Genomic DNA, 18,158 nt, shown 5'->3' on the forward strand with positions numbered 1-18,158 from the left:
AAGGCAGTCGGAGGAGTCGCCTTCAGGCTGGACCAGGCATATACACGAAGACGGGGATAAAGAAAGTTATTAGAGAAGAGGATTCCGTCATCCCATTTAACTGCAGCTTATTTCCCTTTGTCATGTCGTATGATTCCTCCCATGCTCGCATGTTAAGTAGCTCCTGCAGCTGCTGACCCACAAATAGGTCTGCAGAACATGGCACGAACATGATATCCGAATGGGGAGCGTATGCATGTGTGTGTGTGTGTGTATCTGCATGTGTGGGAATCTTCTTGGTATTCATAAGAGGTCAAGTGCGTCGGCAGGGGGATTGTGGCTGGCAGCATGCACACACATACGCACACACAGGGGCTGATTCACATGGAAGAGGGCATGTGGGAGGCCATGGCTCTTTCTGCCTGTAGGTCACACAGCTAAGAGCAGAACAGTCACAATAAGGCGAGGGCAACACGCTGGAGCTAGAGTCTGCCTACTGTAGACTTTCTACACAACTACGTCAAAAGATATAATGATGTAGTGGTAAAACAATTAGTCCCAACAACTAGTCAACATTGTGCTCTGTAGGTCCTTTGCATTGTCCTGCAAAATTGTATATTTATAAAGCAGACACCGGTTTTAAGATTTTTAAGATGTGTAGTTTTTTGTTTCAAATGTGAATTGTGTGTTTTTTTTTGCCTTGTTGTTAAATATGTATTGTGTGTGTGTTTTCAAATGTGAAATGTATTATTGAGCCTTGTCACTTTGGGACAGATAATGAATAATAATGTCTATCTATCTATCTATCTATCTATCTATCTATCTATCTATCTATCTATCTATCTATCTATCTATCTATCTATCTATCTATCTATCTATCTATCTATCTATCTATCTATCTATCTATCTATCTATCTATCTATCTATCTATCTATCTAACTCTCTATCTAAAGGCCAATTTATGCCTCTCCGTTTTTTCTTTTACGGACAGATAAGACCGCCCTATCCGTTGTGAAACGCCCTCTCCGAATGCTTCGGACAGCTTTTCATACACGTCTGATTTTTCTAACTATCCGTCTTCATGTTGGAGACCCGACGGACCGCTCTTGGCTGTGATTGGTCCGCGAACGACATCATTTCCGTATGACGTCATTTCCGTACGACGTCATTTCTGTTCGACGTCATTTCCGGCCTCAAACGTCCTGCTTGACAGCTAACCCAAACACAACTATGATTCTACGATTAATGTGACGTGTGTGTTAATCCAGCGGAGTTGTCCGGCTGACGGTGGCTCGTTAGAGCACTGAGGGCATGTGTGCACGGTCACATACGGTTATAACGAGCTTTCAAAACGGCGCTAGCAGGCTAGGCTAGCCACCATGCTAACTGCGGTGGTAACAGTGCAAGAACCCGCCGTCACGACTTTAATTCCACTTCTATCATGACACTGTTTCTATAATACCGTCAGGTTAGAAGCAAACACTGGATAGTAGTTGTTAGTGCCGGGAGTCCCTGCTGACTGTGTGTGGAAGCTGGGGGGGAGCTAGCTCCGGGTAGCTTCTAGCTACATGTAGCCTCAAGCAGATTCAAGCTGTGGAATCAGCAACACAGTTCGGAAACAAGACCGGGGAACCGCTGCGCTAAGAAACGATTACATCAGCATCTTGACCTGCTGGGTGTCACTTTATTTAGTTCTGTTAGTTGCCATGGTTCAGTGTGTGGGACGCAAGCTAACATGTAAACAGAGACACGTGGACTACTTCTTCCCAAATGGGGTAGGCTTCTCTGAGCTCGTCTTCCGTTGCGCCACCTATGGGTTTGGCGATGAATTTTTTTCCGACGGACTGTGTCGGAGAAGTAAAAATCAAAAAGACTCTTTGCCCTCCGCTGAGACCTCTCCGAGAAACGGACACGTAGTAGTATATAAGAGCCTTTACTCTCTATCCAAGTTTAGAGAAGAAAAGTATCTTTGGTAGATATGTTAAATAACTGTACTGTAAAGTAATAAATCTAAATGTAGTGGGGTTTTTTTTTTAATGTGGTCAGACAGAAGCTGGTCATGTGAAGTTGTCATCCTGAGCTCTGGAAATGATTCTACCACAAAATGTAGCTGGCACTCTCTGTGACAGCTTGTGTCACATAATGTATTGTCTCACACTGTGTTTGTGTGTCGGCTGCAGGACACACAGTACCTGTGTCTTGTGGCCTGACAGGAAGTCTGCTCTGACTCGCAGGGAGAATCTCTAGTTTGACGACATCTGAGGTGCTGGCGAGTAGCTGCGTGGCCTCCATCAGGTGGCAGTGCTCCGTGCTGGTCCCATCGATGGACAGGAGGATGTCCCCTGCATGCAGCGCTCCGCACCTGACAGTGAGACATTAGTCAGACTGAGCCAGGAGACGCCTGTGGGACAGTTCAACACAGGGGGCTGGTTTCACCTCTCCACCACGCTCGCTGCCTTGATCTTGTCAATGATAATAACTTGTTTGCTCCTGTATATCGTTGTGGTCAGGCTGATCCCCAGGCTGGCAGAGGGACCCTTCACTATCTCCACCAGCAGAGGGCCCGAGGCTTGCTGCACTGCCTCTGAAAAGGATAATACACGCAGAGGTGATGGAGGCCAAGATTGTGTCTGAGCATCACACAATCATCACAACACTGTAGTCAGCTTCACATTTCAGTTGCATTACGAATAAATGTAATTCTCCAATCCTGAGTAATTTTCTCAGGAAATTATATGAATAATTATCTCACATTGAGAATATAACACCCAACCATCACAACTAGGGTTGCAAAATTCCGGGAATATTCAAAGTGGGAAACTTTCCATGGGAATTAACGGGAATATACGGGAATAAACGGGAATAAACGGGAATTAACGGGAATATACGGGAATTAACGGGAATTAATGGGAATAAACTGGAAATGTTGTGGGTAATTTATACTAACTGTGTTTACCTTGTCATATACAGACATAAATATAGACATTTTGTTTTGTCATAGGCTGATTTGAGCCCTGAGGAAACTTTGGGCACTTGACTATATGCTTCTGCATCTTTGTGTCATTCTTAACATAGGTCTTTGCACAGTATTTGCAAATGTACACAGCCTTTCCTTCTACATTGGATGGGGTGAAATGCCTCCACACATGAGATAGTGCACGTGGCATTATTCTGTAGAATAAGATTAGAAAAAAGTTTGTAAAAATACACTAATGCAATGCCAGAGATATAAATAGTTAGCCAAACAATTGGAATAGTCTGTTAACATATTTTACAATTGATGGATAAATCAATGGAAATAGGCTAGATGAACAGATGAACAATCCTCAATCAGCATGCTAATATATTTCCCCAGTAATATCATCGAAACTTACCTGACCAGTCCTGCATACTACAGCAGTCCTCAATAGTGCTGTAGTGTGCAGGATGCTGGGAGTTATCTGTGCATGTGATGGAAGAATGCACAGTGGAGGGTTGAAATTCAACGTGCAGCGTGTGCTGCATTCCATGCATCTTTAAAATAGAGTTTTGAATGATGTTTTAATTGCTCAGCGTTTAATTTGCGTATTTTTTTTTTTTTTCAAAATTCCCAAAATTCCCAAGCTTAACTTCCCATGGAAAGTTTCCGGAAAGTTTCCGGAAATTTAACGGAAACTTTCCGCCCCATTGCAACCCTAATCACAACCACTCAATTGTTTCACATTTCATTATTCTGGTATTACATGGATGGATTATTAAACATTTTCTGTTTTTATGACTTAACATTCTTTTCTCCGTCACATTACCATAAATAATATTATATAGCTGCTCTTTTCCACCGTTACATGTGTAAAACACATTTCTAACAGAAAGCCTGTGTAAGAAACTGGGGATGTGGGAGTTTCCCTAGTTTATAAAAAAGACGGTGACAAGCAGCCTTATGGGAACTGTAGGATAACCCAAGGAACTAAAACTTAATGACCATCTCCACCTCTGCTGCTTAAATGTTTAATAACTATTCAGTATGAATCTCCCAACTGTACAACTTCACAACCCAACTTTTTTACAAGTGCAACACTAAATCACTAGAGTGTCACTTTAATGCAAAGATTTAATACACAGTATGTTTTATCCCCTAAAAAACATCCATGTTAAAGACTGTTCCTGGAAGTTGTCTGCCTAAAAAATAATAAGCAAGCTTTGCAATGACAGAAAGAAAATATATACTTTCTTGAACACACAGAGATTAAACCTGCTGCAATTCAGGAGAGCAGAGAGACATTATAACAAAGCCCTGGATATCACCCATACCCTTTCTCTGCTGAAGTGTGCTCTCGGGGCCAGAGTGACTCCCCTGGTGGCGTCTCCAGCACCGACACTCCCCCGCATCCACACAGCCAAACAGCCACATTATTTACCCTCAGAGCAACGCTGCCCTACCATGCCTCCACATATTCCCTGTGTTTGTGTGCTCACCCATGACAGAGACGTCATACTCAATCAGGAACAGAGCTTCCTGGCCGCTCTGCATCAGCATGGTCAAAGCGTCAGCGTGCTTCTCTCTGTTTAAAGGCATCCCGTCTATGCTCAATACTCGGTCCCCGGCCTTCAACGTGGCCTCTCTGCACAAACACACGGAAGGAGAAACAGAGAGAAGCACAGAACACGGTTGACCATACAGGCGTTGAAGCAACGGTCACAGTGAATCATTCAAGAGTTCCACATGAGAGTTCCCTCCCAGGTGAGATGAAGGATAAACAAGATAAACGGCCATAAAAGTCTTTGATGTTGAATTAAGTCTGCTCCACTGTTTTGATCCTCGCACTTTTCATGGGGAAGTGCAACGCTGCGTACGCCTCAGGATGAGCACTGCCCTTTCTGCTTGGAAGATAACATACGCTATATGTGTCGCAGCCACAATTTCATGCAAGGGGCCAGAGAACACACTAATACACAGGCCACATTAATGTGCACGTTATTTTATTGTTGTTTAAACCTGAAGTAATTCTTAAATATAAGGCAATTAGTAAAAACGCATATACATTCATCTATACATCCAAATGCACACAATACGGAAACACACATGCATGCACAGAGACTATAATTTGAATAGGCTCATTCATGCATGATCAAGAGATAAAATGGATACAAGCCATATAAATAGCCTAAATTGCCACAGTTGTGCACGCACACACACACTCACACACTCTATTCTAGTGAGCTAGTTCAAGCAGCTCACTCTCCACAATCCTCTCCCATACACACCCTCCCAATCTGGTCTATTTAAGCTGCAAAGATTTCCCATCTCTCCCTTTGCCTGTCAATGCCTCTGCTGCCCTGCGTCAGTGTCACTGCCTGTCGACTCAGCCCCTCTCCCCCTCCCCTAGCATCCACCTGTAGGTTCAGACATGGAGGATGAAGATATTTGCTCATCACTTAAGTCGGAGCCCAGATGCCCGACTCTCTGTGTGACTGTTCTGCTGCTGCAACTGACATTTCAATCGCTAGCTGTGTGTATATATATATCACTGTGTATTTAAATGTATATACGTCCTTACCTGTCAGCAGGACCCCCTGGTCTGACATAGGTGCACACCAGGGGGCGAGACCTGCGCCAGTCTTCATGGAAGCCTCCTGAAAATCAAAAACTCAAATAAATAAATCATTGCAAAGATAAAAAGCTTACTATTCTGACTGAATTTGTTCCTGACAACTATTTCACCACGCACGTACCTCTCATGACAAACCCAAAGCTGTTTCCCTCCTTGTGTAAACACACCTCTATGGATTTGGTTAAGACTCCTGCAGGGGACTGGACTGAGAGTAAAGAGGAAAATAAACAAGAATTACTACAAAGCTTGTAAAGTTTGAATGTTGGTGTTCTCTGTGTCGTGTGTTGAAACGAGAGAGTGAACAAGACCTTGAGAAAATGTGTTAAATTGATCTCAGTGGAGAAATTAATTCTCAGCATTTGCTCCATGTTATCGTTGCAGAGAGCAGTGGACACGGTGCGGCCCCTGGGGAGCAGCTCTGCGTCTGAGGCCAATGCCCTGATCTGGGAAACACGATAAGTATCGACTTGATGATCTGCATCTTAAAAGAAGTCGAGATGTGGCGGTTAAAATGAGACTTAATAAAATAAAGGAACAAAAATATCAAATATGACTACAGGTCACATCTGGGGGTCAAAACATGCAAATGCTAAAAACTAAATTCCATGTGACCTAGATGTCTTTAATTGTATTTGTGTGTTCAACTGTAATTATCATCTCTGCAAAACACTTCAGCTGCTTTACATATGTTGTTCATAAATGTGCTCTGTGAATAAATTCAGCTGAGCAACACATGAAAACAGAAAAAAAATGCAAACATGTTGACTTCAGTGCTTCTGGAGATGCAGCGGACTCGACATAACTCGTTCATCTAGATTTCTAGGTCTGAATTTATTAAATTTTTGGACCCTCAGCTGAATATTCTAGACCTTTATTGTCATTGGATAAACCCATTGAGATGTATCGTCTTGTTTTGAGGGGGTTAATAATATGGAACAAAACAGAAACAAACATTAAACACAAAAGAACAAAGTAAGGACAGAAATAAACAAGTAAACAAATCTTGTTTCCTATTTTAGTGGCATGTTTATAGTTCTTGTGAAGAAGACCCTCTTCAGCTGCCATTAATAGACTTGCTCATCGTCCTGGGGTCCATTAATCAACACATATAATTTGAGACCAGCTCTATTCATTAACAGATGTTATTACAACACAGCTCTGTATTTAAATAGATCTTTTAAATAACATGTTTCAGTTCCTGGATGACAATTGAACCTTCATACCAGTTCTAGTAAAATACTTTCGATGGTGTATTCACATAAGAAGATGTTTTTTTCTAATAACACCAGGATACTAAGTGAAGTCTGGTTTTCCCAGACGGATAAGACTGTCTGGAAAGCTTTTTATTAATGCTAGAGAGATAAGAACAGTTTAAAGCAAGTCCAGCAGCTCTTTTTGCATCTTTTCTTCATCCCTCCTTCTGGCTGCAGCTAAAAAAAAACAGGATAATATTCAATGTGGGTTACAACCAGTGATGATGTAACCATGTTCACGATATCTGGAGGGATGAAGAGAGAACACTGTCCTGCTGATGCTTCTGTCTCTCCCAGTTTTTATTTTATTATCAGTGTGCAGAGACCTGGAGATAAGCTGGTTTGAAGTGATACTCGTCAACCTGGTTTCTTTAACTTTGCTCCAAGGGAGAGAACTTACTATCAGTTTGCGTTCTCTTTGTAAATATCTTAAAATTTTTCTACATATGGACCAATTCATCTGAAGGTTAAATGTTAAATGCAGATTATAAACCAAAGTTATATAGTCTTGTTGATTAGGAACCTTAATCTTATCTTTGTGTATTTTAAAATCCAATATAATGTTTCTGGCACTGACTTCACCCACCGAACGGGGACAGCTCGTACTCCACCTCCAGCACGACTCGCTCCCCGATGTTCTTCAGCAGGCTGATGATCTCATCGTGTCGGAGCTTTGACAGGTTGATGCCGTTCACTGACTTGATGTAGTCTCCTACATTCAGCTGGTCGCTCCTGTGGAAAGAGACGAAACACACTCACACAGTCACTCTGCTGGTTTCTGTCCTTGCAGGCTTGTTGGTGAAGCTGCCAATCTGCACAACACATTAAATACAATATGAAGTATCAGCTTGATTCTGCATTAGCACCTGATACTATATTCGGGCTTAACATCTGTCATGTAACAGATGTTTGCAGTTTTAATGAATGAGGAACCCACTGATAATTATCAAGGATTTTTAGTTTTTGCATCAATAAATTGACAGCAAACAATTGAATTTAGCAGAAACTTGCTCTGCTCTTTGAGAGAGCAGCGATGAAGATTCTGCTGAGATTCACATATTCTGCTGATCTCCATATTAATGATCACATACATGAAGATAATGATGTTCAGTAGAGCACAAACCTCCACTAAGGCCCAAAGGTCCCCTTGTGTTTAATCAATCTGCACCACATCACACACACTCATAGATACTAGTCCTCTAAATGTTGCAGATTTTTTCATCAAGAATCATTCTTCAGGAAATTGAAGAAAATGACAAAAATGTGCCTTCTTGCAGTGTTACTGAAAGGGAAAAACAAACTTCCTTGATTCGCCCCCTGGTCTGGATCTGACTTATCTGTCATGAAGCAAACATACAAACCGACCTAGAAACAACCGGCCAGGGGTGAAGACAACCTTGAAGTTGGGCGGGTGGAGGAAGATGTGGCAGAAAACGTCACATGGCTCCAGCGTCGCCATGTGAGTAAACGTCTCAAATGTTGCAATGAATGAACCAGTCGTTGTGAAACATGTCGAAAAACAGCTAGTGCCAATCTTTTTCTACAGGCACCACTTCAGCCTTCTTCCACCGCACTAGCGTTACGCTTCATTTTCAGCTCATTGTTTTGGTCTTTTTTTTTAGCTAAAGTCTTTCTAAGCCACTTGTTTGTCACAGTCAGGCCCAACTATATCAGCTCAACAGCACATGTTGGCAACAAATGTCCTCTTAACTTGATCTAATCATGATGAGATGAGATGAAGCCATTAAATCTGATTACAAGCTGGTTTTTACTGCACAATCTCAAGGGGCGGGGGGTAGAAGCAGAAATAAAAAACTGATTCGGAAATAACGATACGTTGAATGTCAACAGAGGCAATCATGATTTGTTGCGTTAATCCGTTGTGGTAGTGTAATTATAAACCATTTTGTGGAATGTGGACTGACACGCAGAGGCAGCTGTGTGGAGCGATGTGTGTGTGTGCGGCAGCTGAAAGCCTCCCATCTTCAGAGATGAGTGTACACGGTGTCTCACATCTGACATTCTGAGTCAACACACTGCTCATTGGAGAGCTAATTAATTAAATGGATGTCCTAGGCCCGCTCAGCCCGCTCACCTTTGGGCTACTGCTGCCAATCAGCACTGACAACAGACAGACAGACGTCTCGACCAGCAGGGCCAGAGCGTCCTGTCATCCCGCTCCGGCCTCATCACACAACATCCCTGCCCCCCCCCCCCTCTCCTGTCCCTCCACCCAGTAAATTAGCGAGCACTTCCACACAAGCAGGAAGTCGGCTGTGTGAAGACAAGCTGCTGGGAAGAATTAGCACAGTGTCTGTCTTTAAACCTCCGTGGACCTGACAGGCGATGGCATACTTGGCCAGGAAATCTTCAGAGGGTGTGTGTCATTCTTAAAATGTGTGTGTGTGTGTGTGTGTTTTCAGTCACACGCTGCTTAATCATCATGAAACGCAAGTCGTCTGCTACTTTTTTTTAGATGTTGTTGATGGGTAAAGTCAGAATATGAAGAGCAAACCCACATAAGATTTACCACCATGCTGTGAATTAAGCGCATGATAAGTCAATTTGACCACTAGGGGTCTCTCAATCAAAACGCTGATAATGAAGACTTGTTTGGTGACATTGTGAAGCTTCGTGGGATCATGGGGGTCGTTGTCTTCATGACCATCGCCGATGAAAATCTATCTGGTCCATTACAAGAGGCCGATGCAAACAGTGGGCGGAAAGAACTGGCTAACTGGCTAACTGGCTAATTGGCTAACTGGCTAGCAGTGTGTTTACTTCTTCATACGCTGTTCGCCCCAGACGCAGAGACAAGGAAACAGAAATGAAACGTCCCGTTACCTTGAATAAAAATTTTGAATTTCTCTGGTTTGAAACTTGTTGGAAACATTTTCGATAACGTAAGAACACAAGTCAAATATATAGGTTGTTTTTAGACACTTCACTGAAGAATTGTTACGTATTATATATTAAAGCAAAGATACCTCCCCCAAAAAAAATCAATGTTTCTCAGAGACCTTACTTAAAACCAAGCCCCTGTTCGGGTTTTATTGCAGGTTGAAGTAAACGCCCACGGTTCTGCAGTGGGGGGGGACTGGTGTGACTTTTTAATCACATCGCAGGGCAGAGATCTCACCTGGCAGCGAGCCCACCTGGCCGTAGGTTTGACACTCTGGGCTTGCCGTCCTTATCAGACCCTCCGGAGATGGTGAGGCCGAGGCTGCTGCCTTCCCTTTTCATCAGGTCCACCGTGGTCACCCCTCGGTACTCCTCTGCTGACAGACACAGGCACAGATCCCAGGTCGGCATTAGCATCTGCTTGACAGAATCGCCCCGTCTGAGAGGCAAGGAAAGACTCTTTATCATCTTTCCCTCCTGAATCTCTCACCGAAACGCTCGCTGACACACAACCGCAGACTTTATTCTCTCACTTTGCTGTCTTTTCCTTGTCCCTTCGAATCTCTCAGTGTGAGTGATTCTGTGTGACGGCTTCAGCAGCAGGAGGACGAGGGAGATGAGTCCTATGGTGGTGTTTTACTAAATACTGAAATCTGTGCATGTTTACACACAGTACACCAGTTGAGCATTACAGCAGATTCATTAGATCATAAATTGAAGGCTAATTGTTTTCCTAAGTGAATGAAAACTCCTCTTGTGCTGTGGTGGATATGTGGTTATATGTTGTCATCAGAGGACTCATTCTGTCTTGTCGTCCACATTGTGCTGAGCTCTCAGATCACTCTACGTGAAGTCTACCCAGTGTGGTTTAGTACCAGTGACAAGTGTGCCACACCAGCGTTTTTTTCACCTTACGTAAGCATTCAAAACAACGTAACATCAAAGAAAATGCAGCAGACGCACGACTCTGCGTGCACAAAGAGTAAAATCCCAGTCAGACTCTTTCTCTTTTTGAGGACACAGGTGAATTAGGTGCAGTAGCATGAATCAGACAAAAGACATAAAACAACATGATGTGAAGTCAGGTTTGACTGGATCGTACCTGAAAGGCTGCGCCTCCTGGACAAATGTGATTGGTCAGGTCCCCCGGACTCCTTGCCCCCCTTGGAGTATGGCCCTTCATCTGAGGAGACAGCAGTGAGGTATAGAGGTGCGGTTGGGAAACTGTAGTTACACTGTAAAGAGAAACTCTGCAGCAGAAGACTGAATGAACACGACCGTGCTTTGCACATTGTGACAAGTTAATGCCTTGAACTGCACTCTGGGTAACGTGGGGCTCTGGGAGCGAAACATCCCTAAGCCAGCAACCACATTTGTCTGCCAGGCAGATGAAACCATATCAGCCTGAACTCAGGAACCTGCAGCTCCACTTTGTTTCCACCAAAATCCCCCTAGAAAAGGGTCAAGGGTTTGAAATAGCTCCTCTCCGTCTGCAGCAAAGACCCTTGAAAACCATTAATTTAACACAAGAATATAATTTCAGAGAGCTGGATGTATGCAGCACTAAAGCATGGAAACTCTCCTGAAGGAACAGCATGCGGCTAATGGACTGTTTGTGCACAGAGAGAAAATTATCATTTTCATGTCATTTACAGCAGCTGCTACAGAAAGCTGGGAATGTTCAATCTGCTCTTCGGGGGGGAAATGTGTGTGTGTTTTTTATTTCATTTCTGACGCAGCACTGGGCTGGCCACAGATTAGCGGAGCCGCTGCACGGCCATCTGAACATGAATGCAGCCGCAGAGGCATGTCAGCAGGGACAGTGATGAGAAAACTGACTTGGCACTTCTCTAATCCTGTCCACTGTGGATTACCTTTTCAGCTCTCCAGCACCGACTGATCGGTATATTGCAAACTTAAGGAAGAACTGGCAAGTCCTCTTTTTAAGAGCGGAGGGTGCATGTTAGTGCCGAACACTTCGGGGCTCAAGCTCTTCTGCCAAGGAGGTTATGTTATCATCTGCGTTTGTTTGTTTGATAGCTAGCTAGTTAGCTGGCAGAATTAAGCAAAAAACTGCTCAACCGACATCAATAAAATTATCATTTTTGGAGTGGATATGGAGGAACGGGCAGATCCAGGACATTTTTCATCATTTTTGTAGTTTTTTCAGAGTATGATTCATGGTTCTGTAAGAAAAAATATCTGGCATGCTAAGGGGACTGATATTTATAAGAGTTTGCAATTTGGTGCAGATCCAAATAAAAATGCAGTGTTTTCATTGCCGTTTATTTGTTTTTAGCAGGATTACTCAAAAGAGACTACACCGATGCCCATGACATTTTGTGAATGGGTGGGATATGACCCAAGGAAGAACCTATTAAATGTATATGGATAAACCGGCAGGTCCAGGAATTTGTTTTTTTGACTTTCTCCAACAAGGTGAGATAAGGAGTTAGCCTTGGTGGAGGTATGCGCTCTCTGAGTTCCCCTCTCCCTTCTGGTGTCCAGTTACTGTGTCAATAGTGCAGACACTAAAATCTTGGTTTCCTAACAGCTCCTTCAGAAATAGTGTAACCTTTGAACCAGAGGTATTCAAACTATGAGCCAGTCCTACATACTCACTCTCAAACAATGAAAAGTTAGCTATTGCGTCTGTCCTGATGATTTGGCCTGAAACACACAGCAGCAGCGACTGTGACACACAGCTCACAGATGCTATTGAGATACTTCAAAAATCCATAGAGGCCAAATATTTCAGTTTGTGTCAAATAATCATATTACTTCTCATAGCTCAGTCAAATCTGACCAAGCAGACATGGTATATATATTTTTTAGATTGAGTTTTAGACTCCATCCAAAGATATCATGAACTCTGACTTTCATCTGAATAGACGTCTGATCAGGAATTACTGAAAAAGATGCTCCAGATGTAGATGTGAGAGATAGATTGGATTGAGAGTCATTATGTTTTTCTTATATTAAAATAATCCAGTCTGTTTTTCCATTTGACATGAAAAACCTCATTTCAGTTACTCAAACATGTCCTTGTCTTTCTCTTTGACCTGAGCTGATCTGTAAAGACGGGACTGGGGGAGGACAGTCAACCTCCTGTCTCTTCTCTGTCCACATCAACTTGCCATGTGTGTCCAGCTGAAGAGGAAGACACCTTCCGACAGCTCAGAGGCAGATCTTACGTCAAACATTCCCTGACCTGAAACCTTTGGGCAAACTCTGGATATGAGGCGTAATGAAGAAAATCCAGCCTTCTCTTGCACGCGGCTGCATGAGTCAGACCTCCGCTGCAGAAATATCTTCACTGGACTTGCATATTGTAGTGATACATACAGTACATATGCGTAATGTGGTATTTCACACTAATTTACGCACACATCCTTGCACAAATATCCCTGTCCAGTAGCTGTGAGGCAAAAACGCACACACACAAAGCGAGTGACACATCACAAACACGTTGGGCTGAGCAAAAGCCTCGTACCCCCGCGGGCCCCTGAGGGCCCTGACAGTCCAGCAGCTGTCATTGCAGTCAAAAGGCAACATTAGCTCTGGGTTACACACAGCCGACGCAGTGCACGTGACTGAACACTACTGTACCATCAGGCAATCCCAGAGGCATCCTCCTCCAGTTTACAACAGCCAATTCACCCTGGTGCCCTGGGTAGTGATCAGGATGGAGCTGATTAATAAACAGCCCAAAGATTCATCCAGCAACTGAAATTAAGACCTTCGTCTTTGTAGAGGAAGTTAGTTTTTGGCTTGAGGACGCGGTTAACCAGCTAAAATAAAGGACAAAAATCTAATTCTACACTCTCACATGAATATGTAGTGAGTTAATTAACTCCTGATTTAACTCAGGGCAGTGTGCGCCATCCCTGTCATATCCAATCAGAATGTAGGTTAAATATGGGGGGCAGCGCTGACAATGACATTGAAATCATAAAGCTATTTTGGGAGAGTAAAACTTTATTTATAAACCGGAGCCTGCCAGACCCAGTTTGTGTTGCTATATCTGCCCCGAATACACATGACCGAGCGCTGGTGGCTGAGGTCAGTGACATTTAAATCTCCTATGATCCATCACTGCCATTATGCAAACATTGAAACAACTCAACAGTTTAATAGATTACCAACATAAACAAATCCCCAAAATCGAGTTTATAAGAATAGTTTAACATATTGGAATGTAATTATCCTGGTATGTCTGAAACATCAAATGAATTCATTTCAGACACAAGCTTCTTTCTACAGGTGAGGAAATGATCCAGGTGATCACTCGCCCCCTCCGGCGATAAAATCCTCCACTACACCACACCAGCTGACACCTCACTCACTCTGCACCGCAAGGACCAACGTGCGCTGCTCTTACCAGTGCTGTTCTTGGAGTCCCTCCTCAGACCACACAGCATGGCTGCAGTTCAGTCAGCACAGTCACCCCCAGGAAGTAACCCTGCTGATCTTCAGTGGTGCACAGAGAGACCAAGATCCACTAGAGGAAGAAGCAGGCGACCTGAGAGACCCACCAGTCTCAGCCGCTCGGATAAAACAGAGAGACCTTCTTCATTCTCGTCATTCCTTGTCTCTCCAGTCCAGTATTGGTTTGACCCTTGTCCCTGTGTGAAAGCCCGGTGAAGTCTGGAGCTCCAGAGGGCAAATTGTGATCCTCAGATAGTCTCTAGTTCCCTTCCCTAAAGTTGCTGGCAAAAAAGATTGGATAATTCCTCTCAGTGCTCAAAAATATGCATCTGCTTAAACTCTGTCTATGAAATCCAAAGCATGGAGAGAAATGGTCTTGCCATCTTGCTGGGGTTCTGCTTTTGAGCTATTCAGACTAATCACTCGTCCTTTTTCCAGAGCATTTATCATCCCTCGCTCATACACACATGAGCTCACACATAACCCTGCTCTCTCATACAGAGCTGGAGTGAGTGTGTTTGCTCGTTCCCTCTCTCTCTCTCTCTCCCTCCCTCACTCAGCCAGAGGGGTTCAGTGAGGCAGGCGCACACGATAGTGACTCCCTCCCCCAGCGTGCACACACAAGCACGCACACGCACGCACACACACACACACACACACACACACACACACACACACACATTAACACTCACACACGGACACACACTTAATCCATTTCCCACGGAGTCAAACACATCCTCAAACCCACCCACCAACCGAACCACACACTCCCATACGCTTTTCTCTCTATAGTTTTGAGGACTCTCATTGGCATAATGCATTCCCTAGCCCCTTACCCTCACAAAGAAATGCCTGACCCTAACCCTAAAACCAGGACTTAACCTTCAAACGGCCCTTTGAATTTGTGAGAACCAGCCAAAAAGTCCAAATGTCCTCACAATGATGGTATTAAACCATAATTGGTCCTCATAACTATAGATAGACATGTGCACACACACACACACACATACACTGAGATTACACATGAAAAAACTGAACAACCTGAACTCTCGGCACAATTAACACCACATGCATTGTCAGACTGAGCCATTCACAGTGTCACGTTTTCTCACACACAAGCTGCACCCATATCACAGAGCGTGTATCCATACAATGCATGTATCTCTCACTCACTCTCTCTCACTCTCACTCTCACTCTCTCTTCTTTCTCACACCCCCCTCCACACACACACACACTCGACAGCAAGTAAAAATTCCCGTGCAGCTGTTTGAGAACACGTCTAGCAGCTGAAATACATTCAAAATGCTGTGCAGTTGTTAAGGGCTGTGGGTTCAGATTGTCCTTATGTGAAAAAACAAAATTATGAATGATATGTGTGATTATAAATATATAAAAAGCAATGAGTAGAATTGTGGCAAACGTGTGAAAATCAAATGTACGTCATCCGGAGCTCGACTTCTCTTGTTTCCCCATCAGGAGGTTGAAACGACCCACTGCTAATCCTAGGGCCCTTTGAGACACCTCCACCCAAACACAGACGGACTAATGGCTGTGCCGACTGACCCATGGCCACACCTGTCTGAACATGTGTCGTGCACAAGCGCCTCGACGCCTGCCACTTCCTGGCCTCCCACTGCCCCCAACAACAAATGGCTTCCTCCAGCCTCACTGGCCGATCCTTCCTCTGCATTGTTTGTGAAGAAAATGCGAGGCAAGACTATATTGTCCGAACTGTGGAAGCAGGGAAATCAACACCAGCAAAACCAAGCAGCACACCAAAATACAACCAATATACAATACAAAAAAATTCTATGATTCCTAATGTGAAATTAGACCCTGCATTCTACAATTGCCAATATTATAGATGTGTAAAGTAATTTCAAAACAAACATTCCCATGTTTCCACCTGCTGTTGCATGAAGCCTAATTAGTCAGTGGACACAATGCACCTCGATGTGGATAATTTCCTCAGAGACTTTTGTCCTTAATACCCCATTTACAATGTGAGTGAGTGTAGTCTTTCAGAGCGAGACTAATTAATTTCCAACAGAATGAAGAGCTCCGGGAGACGGAGCAGTGTGCTGGACTGATAAAAACCTCAGGGAACAGGGTGGCAAGTGTTGGGCTATAATAGAAATCGACTCTCCTGCACTTCCTCTAGACTGGAAATCCACATTATTGATGCAGAGGGGGGGGAAATGTCATAATTTAATCAGGAAAGTAGAGTTATTGCAGTGAGACAGAGATTCTGGAAAAAAAACATGAAGTGCAGAACTCCAAAGAAGAGAATAATGTGTTTTTGCAGTATTTGATTGAAAGTGTTTGCGGATTTTTCATCAAGATTGTTTAAGAAATCGTTGTGTTTTACATGTTATTATACATGGCAGGTATTCTATAGTCAGTGATACAAACTACAACCTCATCCACCAAACTGACCACACTGCCACCTACAGGGGATCAGGTCCAGTTGCATGTGAAAAATCTGAAAAAGCAAAATGACTACCTCGGTTGTCAGCCAGCACAAATCAGTATGTGTCCAAAAAAACGAACAGCCTGAGGACACGGATGTGTGACACATCCTCGCACTTTATTTTTAACCTTAAAGGTCAGATTTTAGTAAAAGTAGGTCTGCTGCAAACATACACACACATTTACTCTTTTTAAAATGACGTCAGATCATTTCTGTCATATGGCGACTTTTTATTATTTTATTCTTTATTTATTAATTAATGTATAAAGTTGTTGAAGTCAAATTATTTTGTTTTTGACAAATTCTTATTGTTGAAATTGTAATATTGCCCCAATTTAGCATTTACAAGCAACAAAAAAAACATAACGTACACATAACACAGTGTAATATAGTTGTACTCAGATGTTTTAAGTGTTTGTGTTTATTGATATACAAAACTTTCGAATTTCAAATTTTACACAAATTATTACAACTGGGTTTTAGTATATTGCCATTCGTAAACTGGAGTTATATGACAAATGCATTACTTAACACCTATGCTGCTTTTATCTATAGTAAGTGCATTATAAACAATTTGAAAAACTGTTTACACCTGTATATTTATTGCTGGTTTTAAATTTGCTTATGTTTGTATTGCCCTTATTTTTCAGATTTGCCTTGTATTCATATTGCATCTTCCATTTTGGAATTCCCTTTGCTGCTGTAACACAAAAAATTCCCCCACCAAAACTAATAAACAAATATGTTATCTTTAAGTTTGACACTTCTTTCTCCACAAAATTTAAGACATTACTATCTCTGAAAACTGGAGATTGAATTCCCAAAGGTTTTACCTTACCTCGTCCTCTGATGATGCCCAGGCGACATCTGAGAGAAAAGGAGAACATCCTCTTCTTTCCCCCAGAGGACCGGCTGCCTTTCCTAAGGGAATCAGTCTGAGGGAAGGCAAAGGAGAGCTGCTTGGGAGAGAGGTGTCCCTTTCCAAACACTAGCCGTGCTGACATGTTCATTTTATGACCAGTGACAAGGAAATAAATGGATTCTGTCCTCTCCCCCTCTCTCAGACTCTGCAGCCTCTGTCTGTCCTGCTGTTCTCATGTTCTCCTCCCTCTCTGGAGAACTTCCAGTCCTCTCAGGTGAGTCCTCCGAACCCACTCCACAAACAGAGGAAACACTCAGATCCAACAATGCCTCTTTTTTCCCCCAGACACTATTGGTAACACTTTGCCACATCCAAACAGCCACAAGCTGACTGGCTAATAAATGTTATATTTTTGCATCTCTGGCAATGTCAGGTTTTACAAGAACAGATGGCAGAGGGCTCAGGGCTGTGGGGCACAGCTTGCATGCCAGAATGCAATGGAAACTTTCTCTGCAGGGAGTTGGCTCTGAACACAACAATGTATATTCTGAGCTGGCCATTTCAACACAATTGCTTCTGATGATCTCCCATTTCAATTATTGATATAACAAGTTAAGCAATTAGAGGAGGATGTCAGCGGAGGGTTTGTCTCAACATGCAGATACATGGTGCC

General features: G+C 43.1%; 1 protein-coding gene across 1 annotated transcript in view; it reads right to left on the reverse strand.

Moving 5' to 3' along the window:
* LOC133005500 (glutamate receptor-interacting protein 2-like) overlaps positions 1-17,633 on the reverse strand; it is a 32,571-nt gene extending 14,938 nt beyond the window's left edge. The window contains exons 1-9 of the mRNA XM_061075202.1: positions 17,462-17,633; positions 10,827-10,907; positions 9,963-10,098; positions 7,410-7,555; positions 5,692-5,775; positions 5,517-5,592; positions 4,435-4,580; positions 2,416-2,563; positions 2,172-2,341 (exon numbers count right to left, since the gene is read on the reverse strand). Of these exons, the coding sequence (XP_060931185.1) occupies positions 2,172-2,341; positions 2,416-2,563; positions 4,435-4,580; positions 5,517-5,592; positions 5,692-5,775; positions 7,410-7,555; positions 9,963-10,098; positions 10,827-10,907; positions 17,462-17,633 (1,159 nt within the window). The remainder of the gene's footprint in view (positions 1-2,171; positions 2,342-2,415; positions 2,564-4,434; positions 4,581-5,516; positions 5,593-5,691; positions 5,776-7,409; positions 7,556-9,962; positions 10,099-10,826; positions 10,908-17,461) is intronic.
* Positions 17,634-18,158: the final 525 nt, after the last annotated feature.

This window comes from Limanda limanda, chromosome 7 (assembly GCF_963576545.1).
Source record: "Limanda limanda chromosome 7, fLimLim1.1, whole genome shotgun sequence".
Lineage (NCBI taxonomy): Eukaryota > Metazoa > Chordata > Actinopteri > Pleuronectiformes > Pleuronectidae > Limanda > Limanda limanda.